The 23,149-nt window shown below is 49.8% G+C and overlaps 1 protein-coding gene across 5 annotated transcripts in view; it reads right to left on the reverse strand.

Annotated features, from left to right (window-relative positions):
• Positions 1-23,149, reverse strand: part of PHACTR4 (phosphatase and actin regulator 4) — a 67,979-nt gene that overhangs the window by 8,256 nt on the left and 36,574 nt on the right. For 4 of the 5 annotated variants that reach the window (XM_086765040.1, XM_086765038.1, XM_086765035.1 and 1 more), the window contains 4 exons: positions 7,016-7,192; positions 6,510-6,590; positions 3,193-3,345; positions 2,703-3,062 (listed from right to left, as the gene is read on the reverse strand). In XM_086765040.1, coding sequence (XP_086621166.1) covers positions 2,703-3,062; positions 3,193-3,345; positions 6,510-6,590; positions 7,016-7,157 — 736 coding nt within the window. In that variant the 5' untranslated portion in view covers positions 7,158-7,192. Of the gene's footprint in view, positions 1-2,702; positions 3,063-3,192; positions 3,346-6,509; positions 6,591-7,015; positions 7,193-15,509; positions 15,809-23,149 lie in introns of those variants that run through there. The other variant, XM_010119157.2, reaches the window with a different exon arrangement.

The raw sequence follows: 23,149 nt of genomic DNA on the forward strand, positions 1-23,149 counted from the left end.
CTTGACTCTACATAGAGTTTGTCTGCTGTGTGGGAGAGAGGGAGAAATGGAGACCGGGTCATATCACGGAAAACACCCGCAGCGGGCAATCTCAGGTTCCTAGGGAGGAAGTTGCACCGGTAAAGACGGCTCTTTTTTTAGGAGTTTGTCACCTTTAACATCCAGGTACCAAGGGCTTCTCGGGCTTGGAAAGGTTTTGCCCACCTGCTGGAAGAGGATCAGATGTACCGCAGGTTTCACCTGGAGCGGGCGATGGCCACACAGCGGTGGCCCCGGGACGGAGCGCGGAGGAATCCGCAGCACCAGACACCACGAGAGGGTGCTGCAAGCGGGGAGCGTGTCACCGAGATAAGGCTGCATAACTGGAGAGAGGTGGGTGCATTTTTGGGATGTTTAGCATTTTCAGACTTTCCCCTTGTAGATTAAGGGCCAGATTGTGCAGAACACCGAGTGCCCTCAGCTGCCATCAACCTCAGCCCAGAGGGATTCCAGTGTCTCCTCAGAAGCGCTCGAAGCCTGGCAGGACCAAGCTCGAGTCACCTTTGGGTAAGGACAGACAGATTTTGAAAGGGACCAAGTAGCTGACAGAAGGGAGAGGAGACAGAAAAGGGCTGTGTGCTGCTCAAAGCATCCCCCTGAGCATCCCGTCTGCCCTCAGCACGGTAAACCCAGTGCACCGGCTGGCACAGCCTCTTGTGACATGCCACCGCGGTCAGATCCTGCAGCACAGGCACAGGAACTGTGGCTCCTGAGACCTGCCAGTGGCACCAAACAGCAGGGCGGCCACCAAGCTCCCGGCCAGCGGGACAGCACCATTTGCCCCGTTTGGTTTTTGAAGCTGCTGCCGATTAAATTCCCACTCCCCAAAGTGCTTCCTGAGCCTTCTTTTCAGCTACTGCATCAGACGCCACAACTGCTCAGAGAACGAACGTTCCCTTCATGAGGGAACAAAGGGGCAATCTGCACTTTAAGAGTCCTCCCCTGCCTCAGGTTGTAACAGCACAAAAGCACACGCGTGCCCGAGTCAGAGCATGCATCAAAGACCCGTGGAGAGCTCACAAAGCCGATTCCACTGCTGCCGTTTATCCACAGCAACAAAATAAGGCTCGCACAGCAACGACTGCACACATGCCGCAGCCACAGCTCCATCACGCCGGACGCGCGGCCCTGCAGAGAGCTGCAAAGCCTCTCTCTGCATCTGCATTCTCAGCCAGGAGACAAAAGAGGGGCTGGCTGCTCTCCTCTCTTTCCCTCCACGTCCCTGCAGCCGCAGGTGCGTGGAGCCCAGCCCTGTATTGTTGGAGAGAGGCGTAGGCTGGGTCTGAGCGTGTTTGATAGACTGCTGTCTTCAGCCACATTTTTTGCTCCACAAGTACCTCCTGCAATTAGCGCTGGGGCATTTCAAATACCATCTGCGATGTGTGCAAGCAGCTTAAAGAAAACAAGAAAGTATTTCATGGAGTACTCAGGCACGGTCAGACTAAGCAAGCTGGTCTGGCATACAGGAGTGTTTAATACCATATCAAGGTCGCTTGCAAAACCTGCTAGAGCAAGGAGAAGCCCCAAGCAGAACAGAGATGGGGTTTGTACTGAAAGCAGCAGCCCAGGCTACTTTGGACAGTAAACTTGCACACAAATCTGAGCTTCTACCACTGCCTCCCAAACCACACCTGGGTAACACCTCCAGTTTCTGTGATAACAGCGCAGAGCTGTCTGATTGATCTTCCCAGGAACCTCCCTCCCGACCTGTACCAGCCTCTGCTAACCCAAGCCAAAGACTAGCCGCTGGTCTGTGAAATACGAACAGGCTGGGCATCAACTGGATGGAAGTCGTCTCATCTACTCCAGCAGTGATGCATCTTTAAGACCTCTAAAATTCCTACATAGAGCAGGGACTCATTCAGCTTTAAGAAACTCCCCCCAGATCATCTGCACAGAGAAGTTAGAGACAGACGTTTACTTCTTTAAGTGGGAAGATTCAGTTCAAATTACAGTTGAGCTGACTTATCCACGGGACAAGACTTAGGACAAGACTCATACAGCAACACACTGGCCACAGACCTTAGAGAAGGCGCTTGAATATATCCAGGGAGGTCTGAGCTATCCCTGCCAGCTCCTGGCCTCTCCGCACGAAGTCCAAAACACATGGCCCAGCAATGACAGCCATAACAGACATTGTTTGGCGTCATGTGGATTTTTTTGGTTTTGCTTTTTGCAAAGACCAGCTGAAAGCATCAATTCTCACTGACCATAGTCTCGCAAAACGAAAAAAAAAAAAATCTCAAACACCATTCCCCAGTCCTGGCTGTTCCCAGCTGAAACCGTGAAGCATCAACGTCCAAAGACGCTGTCTTGCAGCTGACAGAGAAATGCTTTCCCCTGTCCTTGCACCACCCCGACTCCAGCCAAAAGCAGGCAGGGACTCCCTCCTGCAGGTAGCTGTTGGAAACATGCACATCTGACAGACTGGATAGCTTACGGCAGAAGACTCCTGTCATTACATTGTTCTCAGCACACGTGCGCCCTGGGAGACCTCCTGAGCCCAAACTGGACTGCATTCAGCAGAGACGGTCAGACATTCATGATACGCCATTTGCTACATCACACGAAAAGTCTTCCCTTATGAGGGGAAGAGACTCTCAGAGCAAGGGCTCCAGAACATCCCCAAAAATGTACAAAAACCAGCTTACAGAGGCACTTACCTATTACTGAGTTGCTATTTCTGTTGACAGGTTTGGGAGGAGGGACGGGAGGCTGTTTGGCAGGAGCTGTGCTGGTTGTACTCGTGGGAGCAGTAGTGTTGGCACTGGCAAGAGCCGGGGGCAGAGTCCTGGGGGCTGGGGAAGGGGCGGCTGTGGAATTGACTGTCTTTGCCGCAACAGGGGCTGCGGTGGAGGGTGCAGTTTTTGCAGTGCTGCTGGAAGGCGCTGGATCCTTCGCCTGCGCTTCATTTGCCTCCTGGGAAGTGGAGGGAGGTCGTTTTGGAGGAAGCAGAGGCTGTCTGGGAGCATACGGCTCCTGAGGTGGTTCCAGTTCAGGCCCAGAGTGGCTGCTGGAGGAGCCTGCAAATTGAGACAGCTCAGTTTAAGAGACTGGAGGGGCCCAGATAGGGGTGGGAAAATCACATGAGAATTCAAAACTGGTCCTGGGAGAATCTGAAGCAACCATTTTTGCACACATCTGGTTTCTTACCTTGCCTTTTCTTTGGCTCCTCAGCTGGAACAGGCTTCCTAAGGCTGGATGGCTTCGTGGCCTCTTCCTCCTGGCTGGCTAGGTTACCACCGATTGGGACTGTGTGGCCATTCTTCAGTGCGGGCGGGTTCAGCTTGTCTGGCTCATCACCATCTGCAAGGGGACGGGAGGGGAGAGAAGCAAACAGAAAACACTCAGAAAGCATGAGACAGATGAGAATACGGCTGAGCTGCCACCAATCCGCACCACCTTCTGGCTTCTGGAACAGCTGGTGTTCAGCCTGCCCTCTGCAGAAGTGAGCACAGCAACTGAAGTTAGCTGAAGCTGAGAGCCCGTGATTTCATTATCAACAAGCAAAACAGCACAGCACTGTATCCTATCAAGTGTTTTTCTTCTTCAGCAGCCCCTTAATCTACCACCTTCTTTAGAAACAATGCTCCTGCGTTTAAGACTCGTACGCCCAATGCTGAGCCATAACCCAGGGAAGCTGCAATTGCAGTTAAACCCCCCCAGCAGCTTCTCTGTCCACCCACCATCACAGAACATTCAAATATTCTCTGCTGCAATACCAGTTCCAACGCTAGCCATGTCATCTACTGGACATGCAACAACAGATTTGGATAAAGTCTTAAAATTAGTTGGAACACACTATTTTTCTCCTATTTCTACCCTGAATTTTGGTCAAAAATCACTGCTCTACCCAAAACATCTCACAGCAAGGCATATTTCCTCACTTTTTTTAACCTTTGTTTTAATCAGATATAATGATACATCTCCAGAATCTAAAGGTAGTTCATCTTGACTATTTCTGCTTTTATACATCGAGTTTCCCAAAAGTCAGAAGCAAGACCTTTTTTGGAAAAAAAATTTAAAAATCCTCTTTTCTCCTCTTTTCAGCCCATGCTTTTGAGAGCACTTAAAGCCCTAGTTACAACAAGGAAAGGCTCAACCATTCTCTGCCTCAGTGGTTGCCCCGACAGGACAAACTCTTGATAATATTATTCCCCAAATCAGACTTAGCATCCACTCTGACGGGGCGCTGCCCATTTTGACTGCTTTCCAACTCAAGAAAACTTGCACAGATACATCACGGATTTGGTTAAAAGTCCTTAGCGTTGTCAGTCTACCGCCTCTCAAGGAACTGCAGCGTATGGCACCACGGGCTCCCTGGGTGTCCAACCCCAGCATGCTCTGTTGTTCTGATTTTTGATGATTTATTCCACTGCCCTCTTCACCCTCTCCCACCGAGGTACTACCTCTCTTTCCCTAACCTGGTGTTCCTGGTGTTATTCAGAAGCTGAAAGCAAAGATGCCAAGAAGCCAAAAGCTCCCCGGGCTTTCTTTTCTGCAAAAAATAGCCTTGGTTCCTCAGAGGAGAGGGAAGACCGTGCTGCCTCACTTCCTTAGCTGCCCTTCTCTGAAACGCAAGGACATACAGCAACAAGGAGGAGTTTCCTCCCCAGCCAGGGCTGAAACTCAAGAGACGAGCTGGAGCTTTTTATAGCAGCAGTTGCCTCTGGCTAGCTGAAGTTTTCAGCAAGGGAGACAGGAACGGCATGATATAGTTTTCCTTACCATTCAAACTTCGCATGCCCTTCTCTGGCAGGAAGCTGCAGCACGCGCAGAACGCTCCTGATGGCCTTTTCTCACATCACCTCACTCCCGACTTCAGTTCCAGTGACCTCCTTCAAGGTCAAGGCCCTCCAACGCTATCTTCTTTCCTTACCGTGAGCCCAGCACAACCTGCTGACCGCCAGCCCAGGGAGCAGCTGGGCCTCCTCTCCCAGTCGCACTGGCTTCAAAACCCTCCACTACACCTCTTCCCTACCTCCTCGTTCACTCGTCTCAAAGCGTTTCCAGCATTTTTTCCCCTAAGAACTCGCCTAAGAAAGTTAACTGACCTTGTAAGAGCAGGTTTTAAAATTGCAAGCAAATACAATAACCTACCACCACCCTGTTACGACTGCCCAAGTGTCTTAAACTCACAGAAGGGATTAGGATAACGCGCTTTCTAATCTAACCCTCCTGACAATACCGACTGCTCCCTCATACCTTGGCTTTGCGCTTTGTCCAGATTACAGCCATCTTCTGTTTCTTAAGCCAGATCAGATGACTCAAAGCAGAAAATAATTCCATTTCTTAGCCCACACTTCTGCTACGCTCTTACAGTTTGGGAGATATCTCCTCTCTCATCTCTAGTTGGAAGTTTGCTACCCAAAGCCTTTGATCTCTCTTCCAGTTTCATTCTGTGACCTCACACGCTTTTGTATGCCAGTGAACTCTTCCTCCAGCCCAGCATCTGCGCCCTCAGGTAGTCGCGGATGGCTTTCACTACAACGTAGCTGCAAACAACTGCGTCAAGACTTTTCCTCTCAGTTTTGCTTTCAGTGGTTTGTTCTGAATATGACTTTCTCACCTCTGCTTTTCCACTTTGCATCTTTCTGAGAAGAACTCTGAAATTAGCATTAGGTTAAGGCTGCCTCTGCAGTACGGAATTATACATCGCGTTAAGCCAAAGCCCATGCTGCCACCCAGACGGGTGGGCTGCTCTCCCACCACACGTTCCTGCCCCCTCCCTTGTACCCACATCACCCAATACACAGACAGGTGACTAGATGGTGAACTCATGTGCCTGAAAAGTTATTTTGGCAGGATGGCCCCCAACTCAGAAACATCAGGGATGATAGGAAAGGGGATAAGACTTCTTTGACAGCAGGGCAAGCTGCAATAAGCTTAGCTGTGACTAACTATGACACCATACCATGAAGCATCTCGTCTCTAACTCTTTGAGGAAATGCCCCTCTCCAGGCAGCTCGAAAGTCATCAGTTGGTTTATTTTTCCAAGCCTAAGGCCTTAGACCTGAGCTCTGAGGTCAGCGGCTCTCCCGCAGCGGTTAGAGTGCAGTCCGGAGCGTGATCAGAACAAGCCAGAGACAGCGAGCACAAGTGTGACGGAAGAGCTTAGCAGGACAAGACAAGGTGGCTGGAGCGGGACACGTACAAGAGGGACAGGATAGGAAGTGACAGAGAACACCCCTTCCCTCCCCACCGGCAGCAGACAGGAAGATGTCCAAGACAGGCATTGCGCTTTCTTAGCAACATCTTCCTAACTGAACAGGCTGCCTTCCTTGCCAGGTGCAAAAGTCTGACGTGAGAGCACATTGAAAAGGGCGAGACAGACAGGAACCACGTTAGCAAAGAGCCCTTGCGTTTGTATCCCAGAAAAGAACGTGAGGTTCTGCAAGGGTGAGGGTTGGCCAGAGGAAGATCAGCTACACAGAACACAGACAGGAGGAGAAGTTCATTTGCAGACTCACCCTGCTCAGGGTCTTCCAACAGAACCCCTCTTTTTACCAGCTCCTCTCTTGGCTTTCGCATAGATATCTTTCGTTCTAAAACTGATATTAAATCGAAAAAAAAGCACTCAGAAAACAGGGTAAGCTGGAAGTTCAAGAAGATACTTTTTTTAAAAGGGATCCTCTGGAGGAAATAAAAGGGCTTCAGTTTCACTGGTTTTGCACAGATTAAGAGGAGGGAGGAGGGACTGCACGTTCAGGCCTGCGCTTCACACTAGACTGGTGATGGTGGAGCAAACCCGCCCTCTTCCCCACAGCTGCTCAGGGAGTTTCCTCGCAAGGAAGGAATTTGTTTGTCTGAAACTACTGCTCCTTGGCAAGGTGTTTCTGGAGAGATTGCAGGTGCCAGCCCATCACCAAAGTCACATTTTGGTTCTTACGTGTGTCAGCAAGCCCTTCTCACTAGCCAGATGGCTAACAGCAGGTTTCCCAAGCAGAGGAAGTGGCTCCCACCCAGCCCTGATTACCTTCCGAAGTCTCCTTAAATTTGTCACTGCTTTTCTTTTTCCTCCACTTCCAGGGTTTGAAGATCTTTCCAAAGCTTGAAAACTTGCTTTTCCTCTTTGTAGGAGGTGTGGTGTCACCCGATTCCAAAACGTCTACCCCCATGCCGGTATCAGTTGGGGGGTGATCCACCTCTTCCGCTGCGCGGAAAAGAATAAAGAAGTTACCTTTGCGCCGCAGATAACAGCTGCCATCTCCCACCAGCCTGCCCCTCGCGCACCGGGAAACAGTGGCGCACGTTCATGCAAAGAAGGCAGCAAGACCCCACGCCTTCACGTAACCCGCTAGCATTTCGTGTTAGCTTGGGGAGACAAGAGTGGGGCTTCCCATGTTAACAGCGCAAAGGGTAACCGGTAAGAGGCTTCCTAACAAAAGGATTAGCTTAAATTTGCCATGTCACAGCTTCGCCCAAGGAACAGAAGTCACTTTACTGCAGTTTCACATCTTCAGCTGGAAGCAGTTGGTTCTAGACACAAGCGATTACGTGAACACAAACACCTTCCAGACTGCAGAGCCAACTTTCACACGCTGCAGTCTACACACACTGGAGTTACCGGAGCCATTACAACAGCTCTGTGTGCTAGAACTTAGCCTCTCTGATTTTTCCCCTCTGTAAATAAGGCCAGCAGCGCCGGCCAAGAGCAACAACGACACAGGAAAGCAACACAATGCAGGCCTGCGCTCCACCTACTGTACTCAGAGTCTCTGGAGAACAACACAAGAAGGACACAGAGGTGGGAAGGGATAGGCAAAAAAAAAAAAAATCCCAACTTGCTGCGACCAAAAAAGCTCATAAAGAAACAACTTGCAAAGTAGAACCACAGCACGAAACACGAAGCTGGTGACTGTCAACTCTGACTTGTCTGGTGTTGCTGTTTTCTGAGTATTTGATGAAACATAAGGGAACGCTTACGGTCAGCAGAATCTAGCAATGCCTGCAAAACAAATAAAAATCAGCATGCACACAATTTAAGCGAAGCCAGCTGGTGGCCTGTTTCGCGGTCTTTACCACCAGCCAAGAATCACTTGGCTTCAGCACTGCCAAATCCAGGAGCGCCCAAGCTGCGTCGCAGGACGGTGAAACCACGCAATACCGAGAACAGAGCCTTGAGACTTCCTACGGTCCCACAGCGCGGGCCTGCCAAACGCCGCGTGCCGCAGGCTGAGGTGCCGTGTTACGAACTGCACTTGCGCGTCTTATTTTTGAGCCTCTAAGCCAAATGTTCTGGAGTTTGCAAGCCTTCCGGGATCACAAAATCAACTTCAGACAAGCCTGTATGATGTGCCTGCAGAAAACACAGTGGCCCCTAGGCCACGCGGAAAGTTCAGCCAAGAATCCCGTCTCCTGAGGCTCAGAGATTGGGAAAAGAATTTCAGGGGAAAGCCATTTTGCACATAGGACAAAGGGCTAATAACGTATCTGCCATATCCTCCCGATATCCACCAAGGACACAGACACAGATGTGAAAAAGCAGATTCCTGCCAACATAGGGAAGAGCAGATTCAGGACAGGGCAAAAAAAAAAAAAAAAAAAAAAAAAAAAACAAACAAACAGGAGAAATGAGTGCTTTGATGGACTTTTACCTGGAACCCCGTAGTGCTTCCCAGCATGACATTCCAGACCCCAGGAAGCGTCAAGCACGCGCAGCCGCATGCTCCCGAGCAGCCTCAGGCTGGCTGGGGGCCGGCTGTCACTGTGCAACACTGCAGGACAGGCGAACTCCAATTTTTCGGTCTGAGCGCAAATGAAACGGAAGATCACGGAAAAACAGGGAAGAGAAGAGCAACAGAGGCCACGCTAAGAGCGCAAGGGAAACCAGAGAGCATTTCAGCAGGGGGACATAGACCACGCGCAAGTAGCGCAGACTTTAGCCAAATGATGGAGGAACAGGAAAACCAGCCCAAGACATTGGTTTACCGAGAGGCTGGAGTGGCAAGAGCACGCCACTTGTGCTAACCAGCAGGACAAAAAACAACAACAACAAAAAAAAGCTTTCCAAAGCTAATTGAGCTAATTGTGGCCATTTCAGACTTCACCTAAAAATGCATGACCCTTCCAGCTCTACACAGGTTTCTCTCCTTTTGCCCGCAGGACTCCCGATTTCGCACAGTGGTGTTGATGAGGTTTTTCTGTTTGGTTGTTGCTTGGTTGGGTTTTTTTTGTTGTTTTGTTGTTTTTTTTTTTTTCTTTTATCAGCTCCCCAACAGAAAGCTCACTCAGAACCAGTGAAAAGCTGATGCCAGCCAACATTTATTTGAAGGAGCAAGATCAGTTCAGCATCTGAGCTGATTCTTAAAGAAATCTGGCTTCGTAACAGGAGAGAAATTGGGTAGAAAGTAACATACAGGATGTCAGCACCGATCTGCTATTTTCTGCGGCTCTATTCTCTGATTTTCTGCTGGGAGGGAGGGAGGGAGGTTGGAAGACTGGACAAAAAAAAAGTGGCATTTCAAGCTCCCAGAAACCCAAGAGGAATTGTCTGGATGTTTAGAGGCACTTTCTTCAGAGACTAGAACATTAACCCCGGAGTTGTACGGGTAATTTTAAAAAGCAGTATTCACTTTGTTCAATAGAGCGTTCCCAAAGTTTACCAGGCAGGCAAGGCCGCTTGCCAGGCGCAAGCTGTGGACTGAATTTGGATCCCCAAGTGCCACACGAAGGCATTTCCCTCACCTCTCCAAGGAGCAGTAACAGCGCTGAAGGCAGTCGCGCCGAGTTCGCTTTGCATATATCCCTTCCCGGAACTGCTCTGAGGAATGTGACTTATGTGCTCGCTGCCGCTCAGGGTGTCAGAGCGCTGCACTAAGCAAAATAAGTTATTAAAAGAAAACTCAACCGTCAGGTCCGTGGATTAATGAACAGAGACCTCGGCAAGCTGTGATGTCTCCATTTCCAATTAGAAGGAGCATGACAAGCATTTCCCCGCCGCAGTCGCCTCCCGAGCAGCCAGGGAGGAAGAGTGGACATGAAAGGATGAGCCGAAACTGCGGGAGACACACGATACCCCCAAAGCAGGAGCAGCTAAAAGCAGGGAGGGTGGGGGAAAGCCCACGTGCGTGTTTTACTCCGGGCAGAACCGCCTCTTTCAGCGGCTCCTGCAGCCCAGGTCTGGCTGTCAGATGAAATACCATCTCAGGGCGGAGTTTCTCACCAGGTGCCTGAATCCCATTAATTGCAATCACGCAGGTTAACACCAAAGCCAAAAGCTGGGTTTCACAACGGCATCCAGCACCCATATCGAGTAACTCCATTCTCGCTCCTCCGCCACGCCACTCCATCAGCCACGCCGTCAACTGCTTGCAGGCTCGTGCTGCGCATCAGGTCCTGTCCAACGCGGAAACGCTCGGGTTTGCTGGTTTATCATCAGTTACGTGTCTGAAAACAGCCACGCGAGAGAGGGAACAGGCACGTACCTCGCCATAGCACAAAACCACAGTCCAGATCATTTTCACCAGCCCTTTTGCTCTGTGCAGAATAAAGCCAGATACACATCACTACAGCGTGAACATCTCGAGCGCTACAGCCCACCGGGCAACGCTGATGCCACGAAAGCCATTTCTCTCCCCAGCTCAAAATGGGATTCATGCTGTCCAGTTCTGCAGAGAGCTCACGGAGAGCTTGCAGTGCCCCTTCCGCAGCACTCTTCCTGTTCCCAGCTGGAATTACCACATGGACACAGACATTTCAAACAGTCTGTTGTGGTGCAATTACAAATTACATTTACTGCTAATTAGCGGGTGGATCAGCAGCTGTAGGTGTGCTTTACTGATCTGTGTTTTAAATAACCTCATTGTTCAGCGATTGCTCACGGTAGATAGCGCTGATACTCCCTCAGAAAGGGCCTTCCCTTCCACTCACAGCCCATTTCCAGCTCAAATTCCCATGAAATGGTGCAGAGAGGACATTTCCTGCCCAAGCTGCCTTCCCTGTGAAGGGAATCCGCCTCGGCAAGGTGGATTCTCTGTGCCTCTCCCTGCTCTGCTCTACAAGGCACAGGAGGGTCTCTAAGCCACTTTGCAATGCGAGGCAGAAGCCCCTCCTTATCCTAGTCACGCACTGGGAAACTGCTAAGGAGCCACAGCGCAACGCTCGGGGAGAGAAACGGGGCAAAAAAGAGAGGAACTGGACTTTAAGGGAAGGGTGAGAAGGGTCAGGAAGCCGATGTCCTCGCCTGACCTGGCCCTTGCTCAGCACCAAAGCATGACAAGTCTGTGTCCAAGACACCAGCCCCACCTTCACCTCACCAGTGGTCCAGGCTGGAAAACCCATTTCAAATTCATGAAAAAGGTTAGATGAGGTAATGCAGGTCTACGTGAACCCAGCAGAGTCCTCATTAGAAGGTCAAGAGCTTACCAATAAGCAGGTCTCTGTTGTGCCACCGTGCCAAAGCACGACCTTGTTTAACCTTTCCGCAAGAATTACATGAAGTATCCCCTTCGGAAAAGTGACCCTGAAGCAGGGAGAGTCCCACAGAGCCTGCCCGGACACCAGCACGCCATGCCTAACGCACTGCCCCGGTCAAGAAAAACTCCAGCATAAAACATCTACTGCAACTTCTGCACACTGCCCCAGGCAAGGCGTGGGGCTCTTCTCCTCGAGAAGATGTCCTGGAGCACTCAACCTGCCACACCTCACACACAGCACCGGGACCCAGCTGCTCCGCAGAGGGAGCCGTGCCCCCCAGCTTCTCTCCCAGAGCTGCCATTTCAGATCTTCTCTCCGAAACACTTCACGTGCCCTGATCCTGTTCCATCAAAACAAGCAGGTGAATTTGAGCTGTTTAAACAGCAGATTTGTGTTAACCCAAAATGTTTAGAATGAAATAGTCTAGGGAAACGTCACAAAACTGGCACAGCCTGGAGACACAAGAAGGCAGAAAGCACCAGCAGTGCCAGGCAGCCAGGGATGCAGCTCTCCATCAGTACGCCTGGCCAGCTGGTCCTTCCAGCCCTCCCCTGCAGACTGCTACACACACTCACGCTCCAGCCTTGCCGTTAAAACACAGGCGGGAAAAAGCTCTTCTCCCGCTGCACCTTGTGTTAGGTGCCAACTGTTGTGCAAGAACATGGGTGGCGCTGAGCTGCCGCTCTAATGTTGTTTGTTTGTTGTTTTTTTTTCCAGAGAAGAGAAACCATTTCAGTGGAAGAAGCTGGAGGCGCACAGTTGGTCGCTAAGCTCGTCACACACTCAGCGAGTGACTGCGGCGCTGCACATGTCATCTGCTCCCAAAGCTTTCGCCGGGCTTGGGGCAGCCATTCCTACTCAAGATGATGAAGCTTTCACTCCTACCACCACTCTCAACGGGTCAAACCGGCAGAGCCAGGATCCGCGGGGTCAATTAAAAATACCACGCGCGTTCACCCCATTGCCACGCACACGGGACGCTCACAACAGCAAGCAGCTATCTAGCTGACCTTTAGGAAATACCAGCGTATAAATGTAACGGTTTAATGGGCACACGGCGGTCTAAGGAAAAGCCATGACGTGAGCAAATATAGCTCACTCGGGGATGGAGCCCCAAATAACCTTTTGTACAGCAATGCGCTACAGCCTAGGCAAAAAGCACAGCAGAAACTTCAGGTACCAACATGAATAAAAAACCCAAAATCTCATTTCCTTCATTAAGGATCACCTCTCATAGGGAAGATACTTGCAACAGTACATGAGAGTGGCAGCTCTCATGCACATTACTGAAAAAAAAATTAAACCCAAGCTGCATCTAGCGTAGGGTCATTGCAGAATTAGTCCCAGTGAATTTTTACACCATTTTAACTCGAGCCATACACCACCAAAAGCCAGCATGGCTACAGAGAAATTTTGTTTTTAACTGGCACGTCATTACGTAAGCTAAAAATCACTTCAAGATCCAAATTAGAGATCCTAACAAAGCAAGACTGAAGACTCTGACAATTCATACTCGGACAATTCATACTATATTGCCATATGCCTGGGAGGGAAATCACTGATTGCCAGTGTCCATGAAGAAAATGGCACGCTCCTTTACGGATGAAGGGTCAGTGAGCCCCAGGACAGGACTGCAGACCAAAGTTGTCAGAAGCCTGAGAACATGCTGCTTTTCTCCCTGAAACATCTCTGCCGGCATCCAAGAGCTGGTGGAGCGGACTTCAGCTCCAAAAGATGCATCTCGCCACTGCCAACAGGCTCTTCACCCCGGTCCTTTCCAGAGATGTTCAGATCTGTTAAATTCTACACTCACTAAGAGATATCTTCGCAAAGGAAGAAAGAAAGCACCAGTATTTTGCTTGGTAACAGGACTTGCACAGCATGGAAATCATGAGCTTGAGCCAGATTCCTTCCACCTGCAAAGCACAGTTCACCCAGAACCCGATCCACCTCTTACCGTGGAGTTGCAGTAACGACAGGATTCCCACAAATCCCAGCAGCTTCTGCTCACAAGGAGCTCACCGGGCGTTTCTGTCTCACAGTCATAGCCTCGAGGCCCGCAGACAGATAGAACCGCAGCAGCGAGACAACGCTGCCAGAAAAGACAGCGTAAACGCGTAGCTGAGAGCTAAAAAGCATTCGGACAAATTAGGCACTTTGGTGCCACGCAGCAACTCTGAACGCTTTTGCTTAATCGCCTCTGTTTCCTGAAGTCACACGTGCACCTGGAGTTCTACTGTCACACAAGCCCAGAAGGCACATCAGGAACTTCTGCTGAGAACGGGGCTGCTCATTACACACCTATACACTCTGTACCTTCAGCAGCGTGTTTCGCAGCCCAGCCCGGACCGACCGCCTCGCCACCCCGAGCCTGCGCAGGATCCTCACTGCCTCACGCTGCGGGACCGCAACGAGCCCTCCCGTTGCCAAAACAGTGGTGATGTACAGGCTGGAGAATAACTCCGCTCCCTCCTCTTCGGCTTTGTTGTGCCGTAAGAATCCAAAAAGCTTTCAAGCAAACAGCTACAACTCAAAAAGCAAACAGAGAGTCTTTGGAGGGAAATGCTGTTAAGGTTAAAGTATCAAAAAAGCACATTAGGTAAATGTTTTTAGCTTCCTATAACAGCTTTGAAAGCTTCACGTGCGTTTCCTGAATGGTCCAGGGAAGATGTGAATCCTGACCTTAAAGCAATAAAAGACTGTGGTCACAAAACAGCCTCAAACAGTCCCAGCCCTCGGCTTCCCGGGCTTTTTTAGGTTTCTAATCACCACAGCCTTCACAAGACCAGCGTCCTGACAAAGTTAAGACAAGAATCATCTCTTCACGTTCACAATTTATTCAGTAGGAACTATGCAAGCTGTGCCATGATAAAAAAGACTTCAGATAGCAAATGACCATTTGCGGAAACACCAGGTCTGCTGGCTTCCAGTCTCCGGCAAAGGACAATGTCATTCCACCAAGTGAGCCCACTCCCCTGAAAACTGCCACCATCTCTGGTGCCTGAGCCCAAGGCTGCACAGGGCAGCTTCTAACGGTGCGTAAATTCACGGAGAAGATGTTGTTCATCTCCATCGACAGTACAAAGATGACTGAAGTTTTACTTCTCCCTTCCCCTCTCTCAGCACCACTTATTTTTAGCAGCTCTTGAAGAAGGCTAGCTGGAGTGAACTGGGGGTGGGGAAGAGAGAATCACTGGTTTAATCCGAGCCCTAAAAATACCGGGTGGGTTCAAAGTTATAAAAGTGAAGGAATGAAATAAATAATCTGTATCTCAGACTACGTGCAAGTGTCAAGCGTCTCTCTAAAAATCAGATAATTCCACTTTACAGATGAGTGAGAGTAAGCAGCTCAGCCCAGACAGCTGACAGCAAGCCGGTGTGAGATAAAAGGGAGCAGCGCGGTGCGTAAATTCTCCTCGCACAGTCAGCGCACGGCTGTCCCAGCGCTGGGGACAGCACCTAAGACAGAGACCTGGAAATAACGCTGACCTACGCAGCATTGCTGCTTCCAGGACTTAAAGCAACGTTGTGTTTGCTACAGCCTGCCAGGTACTCGGACACCTCGCAGAGCAGAGAGGGAAAACAAGCAGGAAGGTGACTGCCAAGCCCCTTCTGCCCCAAAAACTCCTACAGCTGCCCCAGAAAGCTGGGTGTCATCACATCCAAGGAGGCAGCTCTGGGCAGCTCTGATCCGGGCAGACCGTCAGGGCTGGCTCCTACCCTGCTCAGGTGGATTTTACGGCTGTCCAAGCACTTTGCAAAGCCGGTGTTCCTGAACCTGGCCGCGCAAGGCAGAGGCTACGCCTAAAAACGGCAGCTCAGAGCCCGCCCGAAGATCAGCAGAACATGTTGCACAGCGATTGCATGTGACATGCGTAAGAGAAAGGAAGGAAATTGAGTTATTTCTCCGGTTTCTCTTCCCAGCTCCCAAGCTGGGCACAGGCTACACAAGTCCTACATTCCACTCCTCCCGACTCCTCCATTTCACCTGAAAACCTGCCCCGCCGCAGCCCCAAAAGTTTCCTCCGTCTCCCTTGCCCTCCATTACTCACCAAAAGCAGCTGGATTTACCGGTCTGGAGAAGTGCGGCTGCCCCATTAGATTCTTTTCTAAGCAGCTCTCCGGGAGGAGGCGGGAGGAGGAGAGAGAAAAAAAGTCTACCCTGAGAGAGCACTTTAGTCCTTTAAAATTGTAAATCCACACTTTGGACTGGGAAAGAGCTTGGCACGCGAAGCGGCTGTCAACTCTCAGGCAACGGCACGGGTGTGTGATGGTCCAGCGCAGGTCGTGTTCTCCCCAGACCCCATGGTCAGGCACTTGATTCTCACAAATAGGCGTCCGTGCCAGCTCCCTTCACAGGCAGGAATGCCTGTCATTCCAGAGCCGAGCTGGCTGGGACCGAAGCTCAGGAAGGGGAGGAGACAGCCAGCCACGCTCCAGCCACTTAGCTGCATAATCCAAATCATCAACACCCCTCGCTCCTTCCTCGCATCAAGTTTAGAGAGAAAAAGAGAAAAAGCTGGGAGCCGGGAGAGGGAGACCAGGGTGTTTTGCTCAAGGAAGGGCTTGGAGAAACCACGCACGCCAATGCGCGGAGCGGTTTCACCTCCCAAATGGGATCAAAGAGGTAACAGCGTACCTGAGCCTGCAAAAGGCGGTGATGAATGAGAAAGCGTGGTGCTCTAACCATTGTAGGAGCTGCACTACCCTGCGAGTCAAGAGAATTTCAAAAAGAGCTCCTGAGCTGATATGCATCTAGTCAGACACAATAAAAATACAATTTCATAGCAATTTCTCTCTGCTAAAGTTACCAGGAGCAGGGAGGAGTATGGGAGCAGGAGGAGCAGGGAGCGTATCTTCTTATTTAATTTAAATTTACCTAAGGAAAATTTAAATTTACAAGGGAAGTAAGAGTTTATTTTTTATTTCATGTGTCACATCCTGATGGTTAAGGTAACAAGTATGCCCCTCAACATTTGCATCACAATAACAAAAGATCTCCAGAGTTTAAATAGGTCCACTCGGATTCTTTAATTTTACCATCAAAATCTGCGTTAGGACTTCAGTGAACCTACAGATCCGTTCCAGCCCCTGTACACCACACCACAGAGGAGTGGGAAAACCTTTAAACATCCAGAAGCTTAATCTTCACTCAGGGGAAAAGGAAAAATAATTTTCAAGAACATATAGCTGCAGGATCACACCAGCGACGGATCAGGAACCCGAGCCCATCCGACACACCCAGGTTCGTTCTCACCGCTGCAGGAAAAAGCGCATTTCAACACCCCCAGATGTGCTGCGGCCCCTGAGGTCCCTGTCGTGGTCAGGCCAGCAGCCACAGCACTTCAGTATCGCTGAGTGTCACTCAGGCTGCCGGGAAGAGTTCAGGACAAGCTCGCTACTGCAGCAGTCCCAACAGTAAAAATCTTCTGTTCCGGGAAACAACAAAATGCAAGATTGTCAGTTTGCGCTGGTGCAGCTGGGAGCAATCAAGGCCGCACATCAGTCAGAACAGACACCCAAAGCGAACGCCCGCTTCGCAGCCACAGAGATCGCCATTCACAACCGCGCGGCGCGGTGGGAGGCAGTTTTGTAGCCAACACGCTCCAGAGAAGGGACAGGGGTAATTTTGAAACCTAACAGAACTCCACCTAAGCCACAAACACACCTGGAATATGTCGATGCTCTTGGTTCCTCCACTAACATCCTAGACATGCCATCGGACAGCTTGCAAAATCCACTCCTCCCCTGTGAAGCACAGCTGTAAAAACAGGGGAGGAAGCAAGGCCCCTCCGCACCTTCTCCACCTACACCAGCACCCCGCTGGTCCTCAGCCCGCCGAGCGGACGGCCTCTGCCCCCGCAGACAGCAAGAGCCCGGCGGCCGGAGCAGGTGGAGGAACAGACAGATCAGCAGACGCGTGCGGGTGGAGGAGCAAATGGCACTCTCCTCCCTCGCGGCGAACACATGGACGTTCCTTCCCGAAATCCTCGCGCTTCTCAGCCTCCCACCACCAGACATCTCTGTGCTGGGAAGAGGAGCTCGCGTTTCTGGCTGGTCAGCCACAGCAGCCAGCCTTCCAAGTACTTTTGATTTTCATTGTGGGCAATTAACGTACTGATTCACAGGCGTGCTCCACCTCATTGAAGACTCTTTGCTTTGAAACAAAGAAAAAGCCATTTTAAAGCCATGTAAATACGCTGCCATCTGGCAGAGACTCACAAAGTTCGGAGATAGAGGCTGGAAGACTTCTCCAAGTCTGTAAATCAGCTGGCCAGCTTGGAAGGAGGTCTGCAAAAAATATCCCTGCATCTAGGAACGCTGCAGAACGCTAAACGCTGCATCTAGGCTTGCCTGACTTCCAAGGCCGTTAAATCCACCGCATTTTGTATTGCACTTGCTGTGAATTAAGAGCGCACAAAGCTCTGCTGCAGACCAGATGACACACAGCAGGTTGTTAAAGCACAGCAGCACCATCGTATACCTCACCCCCGATTTCGACATTAGTAAAACATGAAACATCAGCTTACATTTCAATGAAGGATTTAAACGAATGCGTATTAATTCACAGCGGCTGCAGCCTAAGCGCATGCCCGGCAGTTACGCAGGCGCCAGAGCTGCACAGTAACTCACTAGGCTGTGAAAACACCATCGTGCAATAAAGCCCTTTCACGTTTCTGTGTCATTGATCAGGCCTTACCAGCCATCACGAAGAGAGTAACAAGGCTATTTGGCCAAGGCACTGAAATGAAGTTTGTCCCAGAAGCATTAATATTTCTTTCTGAAACTCAAGGCTGCGGTGCTCAAGGAGCAGAGATACAAACCTGCATTGCAAATGGCAACTGGCTTTGGACTTCAAACATCCTTTAGGAGTATCGGCCACCACTCCCTGCCCTTTGGGGTAGAAAGAACAAAAACCCCGCCAGAAGAGGGCTGACAAAACACAAAGAACAGCAGGAATCCAAACGAAAAGTAACACCAGCATCATTATTTTCAAGGTGGACTCCTGGCCAGAAAAACCCACCAGTCCATCCTCCGCTTCCATCTCTGGAAAAAAAGGTGCAAATTCTGCACCAGCAGACAGAGCGCAACAAAAAAAAAAGTTTGTCTTAACTCCAGCCCAAGGACAGAGCACAAGAGCAGCCATACTTACCGTGCTCTTAAGTTGCAGCCGTAGTGCTTTGTTCCACAGCTGGAGAAAAATACGGGACAAAGCGACCTGCCCCTGCTCCCTGCCAGCAGCCCACAAAGAGCAGAGAGGACCAACATTTGGGGTTTCGCACCCCATCTAGTAATGCTGCTTCGGCTCTACCAACAGCAGAGACAAAACCTCAGCCCCCATCCAACCGGACATCTAGGACAAAGGGAAATCCACATTTCAAGCAAGGACAAGTAACAAAGGCTCAGAATCCCCATAATAATGCAGAAGGGCCATCAGCAACCAAAAGAAACCAAAGCAAAGCCCTTCCTCCTCCGGGACAGGTGCAGACCTCGATGAGAAGGAAGAGCTCGGGATAGCAAAGAGCTTTCCACAGGAAAGGGACACGGCTGCTGGTCCCTTCAACATTTTCTTCTAAAAATGTAGTAACTAATAAATCCCAGTTACACCAAAATTTTACAGGAGAGGCAGACGGCTGAAACAAAATAAGATGACAACCAGCTATGGGCAGTAAACATCCAAGAAACGGGGTACATCGCTTTCCTCTGAAGTTTCATTTCCTCTCCGTCCAGACCAGCGTCCCATTAAAGACCTGGCATTCACATGTCAACAGCCTGTTTATGTCCATTGTAAAATGAACTCTTTGGGATTGTTTCACTTTAAAATCTAATGAAACCCACAATGAGCACAAATATTAGCTCCTCTAATAAAGACACTGTTGTTCACATCTCCGTTCACACCAACGTGAAGCACCACATTCATCTGTGGTGACTCAGACATTGATGTTCCATGATTCAGCCACAGGAACATTAAAAAGGACTCTTGCATTATCCCATCCGTGCAGACGGAGCTGGCTATTTAAAACCAGTGAAACTGGGCGTTTTCCTTCAGAGCCCACCAGCAAGAGAGTCAACAGTAGCTACAGGATGTGGAAGGCTCTTTCCTTGCTCGAGATGCACCCATCTGAAACACTAACACAGGCCCACGGCACCATTTCACCAGGAGAACTGGCAGGGAGAAGGAAAAGTGGCAGCACCATGACTCCGGATGAGTTTCACCACAGTCTGTTTGCTAGCAACCCTCAGCAGCTTTGGCAGACCGAGGAGAATATGAAAAATTCTATTACATATACACAACGGCTCGGGTTGCCTACAAAGCCGGGCGATTCTGGGCTGTACTCTGAAACCGAGCATGTGGAAGAATTATTAACTACAACAGCAGACCAAGGGGAAGCAAGCGGGTAGGAAGCCGGGCAGTCCATCTGAAAGGTCACAAGCCGACACAACGTGACGCTCTTCCTCTCTCCTCACACGGTATTAAAAAGCCAGCCCCAAGCCCGGCGTGGAAATGGAAAATGGTTTATTTATAAGCCAGCTGGCATGGCATTGTGTAGGTTCTGTATACTTTGATGAAAGGGCGCTGGTTCGGATGAGAGAGAAAAGTGAGGTAACCGCTCCTACACCACGTGATTTCCTCCATGCTTCCTGTGACATTTCCAAGAGGGAAACTCCTATTTCCCACAGCATTCCAGTCCCCTTGTCCCCACCAGTTAGTCAACAACAGCGGCTGCTCGATCTCAGAAAGCCAAAGGCAGTGTATCCAGCACACCAGGGACTGTCTTGGTACCACCACATGTGCGCTGGTAGTGGGGAAGGTGAGCAACCCATGTCCTACAGCAGCCCAGATGTTGACCACGATGGAGCACCGCTGGAGAAAGGGCATTGCACATTCAGCCTCACATCGACGAAGGGAAACTAAAGCTGAGGACATGCTCCTGGAAAGCCTTCTGATCGCAGCGGGTGGCTGGAGCACAAGGAATCGCTTAATTCTCACAAGGACCAGGCTAACGAAAATGGCGTAGCAGGTCTTGGGGCCAAGAACAGCTTAAGGCCAAAATATCCCCCAGCCTTGTTTTCCAGCGGAGGAAGTGCAGCTTTCTGTGAGAGAACACTTCGGGCAGCACTGAAAACATCTTCAGTGCCTCCTCACCATTCACTGTAATTGCACCACACGCTAAATATTTTCTTGTTTACTAGTGAGGGAATACTAAGGAATGTCATCCTGACAAAATTAAAGATTCGGTCACATCTTGGCTAACTCGACCGCCGCGGTGATTCATGGCTATGCCATCTTGAGGCAAGGGAACCTCCAAAGCTGACAAACTCCTTTTTGGAGCACCTTGAAGCAGCATTAAAAGAAACACTGGTCAGAAGCCAAAGGAAGCACAGATACAGGGCACATTCCAGCAAAGCATCAGGCATCAGCAAAGCATGAGCATATTCCCAACAGCGAAACACGCGGAGGCAGGATACCCATCTGCCACTTCCAGCTACATTATTAGGAACACATTAAGCAAGAACATGGGAGAAGAAAATTACATTAATTATTCCATTGTTTAGGGAAGAAACAGGTCTAGCATTTCGCTTAACTCTCCTTTAACCCTCTCCCACAGCAAAAACGAAGATACTCAGAGAAGAACCTATAAACTGGCATCGCCTAAGGCTTCCCAGTGCAAAACACTAGAGAAAAAAAAATGACAAAACTAACAGAGCTTCAGCACAAATAAAAGAATATATTCCTCTTCCTCTCCTTCCAAACCACTACCCAGCAGGTGCTTTTAGGACTGGCACGGCAGAAGCATGCAGTGCTCTTCCTGAGCGAGCAGCTGAGGTACAGACGTGCTGGACAGTCACACCCTCTGTGTTAACTGCGTGACTGGACAAACCTAACTCAAACAAGGCTTCACAGCCTTATACGGACGTTATTCAAAAATAACAGAGTCCTTTGGCAAAAAGAGAAGTCCATCCACGCCACCTATAAAACGGATGGGACAAGCTTTGTCAAGCACTACAGTGGAGACTGCAAATTAACAGCAAGAATAGTAGTAAATATTAAACCTCTAAAATAAGATTAAATTGAAATTAACCCTCGGAGGTAGCACGGTGTTTAACTCTAGAAGCTCATCTGCAATGCATAGGTCAAGGTCCACAGGCTAGCATCCCTGCTCCGAATCATTAAAAGACTCATGATCCCAAATTTCCCTTCCTACACCCCTAATGCTTCAAGATGACAAACTATCTCTTAAGCCGAAAGCCTCTCTGCCCACATGCCAGCTGAAAAGAAAGGCAGCAAGATCTCTCTGTAAAAGTCTCGTTTCCCCTTTTTAACATTTCATAAAAATCTCTGCAAGTGCACTTGCTCTTCATACCCGAAGATGAAACCGCAGCAAAACATTTTAGTATTTCCTCTGCCACCCCAAAGGGCTCCTTGCAGGCACACCGCACCAAAAAGCGAAATCGTCCTTCAACACCCAGAGCTCCTCAGTCTGACATTCCGTTTTTTCCAAATTACTGCACGAGGCCTGCCAGTGCCGGGGCATCCTACCATCCTTCACTCACTTGGCTCTGCCCGGGGAGACTTACAAAAGCGCCTTGGTTTCGATTTTGGGGAATACCCAACTTCCCCACCGCACCTGCTCTGCTTTAATTATTGACTAGGCTAGAAACTCCTTATTAAAATGCAAGGCGAGTTTGGCACACAGTCCCAGCTTCTGATCATCTCGAGCAGATACTTTTGGAAGAGAAACCCAAATTCCCTGCCACATTTCAGAAATTAAAAGAAACGGCAGATAGATTTGGCTTAAGGGACTTAAATTCAGTAAGAAAAAAAAACCTTTTTGCACCTGTGAAAGTGAAAACTTTCATAAAATTTGAAGTTTTTAACCACAACTTTAGATTTACACACAAACATTGGATTTAAAAGCTTCCTCTCCAGCGTACTGTGTTTTTACAAGCCACTTCTACCATAGTGAAGCTAACAGGTAATTACAGGTTTGACCTCCGTCGATTGCACAAATCTGCCTTTTGAAACAATGCGGATAAATATTTGCCCAATACCAGAAGACAGCTCCAAGAGGAACCATTCCAGTTTATCAACTTTGTGATTCATGTTGATACAAGCTTTATTCTCTATTTAAGGAACGAGATAACACTTAGGAAGTTCATCTAGCCAAATACGCTCCACAGATCTACCGTGGACCACCCTAAACGGTGGCACATCCAGACCATGGGTCACACCCAGCCGAGAGCCATCAGCAAGACAGCGAGTGAACGTCAACCCTCCAAATATTTCCTATTGCTCAACCACCCAGGTGTCTCCAGATTGAAACACGCCGAGCAAAAGATTGCTGCTGGCGTGATTAAAGCAACGCTTGGTTCTGTGCTGTGAATCATCCCCCTTCCTCACCCCTTCTGAACTGGCTCGCCGGGGAGAGAATGATGGAGGCCCAAAGGAGCTGGAAGCAAAACGTGAGCGCTCTACCTGACCTCCTCAGGCTCCTCTTGACATCCCAGCCCCTGCCCTGATGCTCCCGTTTTCTGCTCTTGCGAAAAGAAAACACAAGTGCTAAGAGCCGCCCCAGAACAAGGAACGAAAAGCAGACGGGACAGTTGCAAACAGGTAGCTTGCGTCCCAAGACGTACATGGAACGGGCCCCAAGATGCACACGGAACAGGTCCCCCAAACCAAACGCTG

Source organism: Chlamydotis macqueenii, chromosome 22 (assembly GCF_036417535.1).
Source record: "Chlamydotis macqueenii isolate bChlMac1 chromosome 22, bChlMac1.mat, whole genome shotgun sequence".
Classification (NCBI taxonomy): Eukaryota; Metazoa; Chordata; class Aves; order Otidiformes; family Otididae; genus Chlamydotis; species Chlamydotis macqueenii.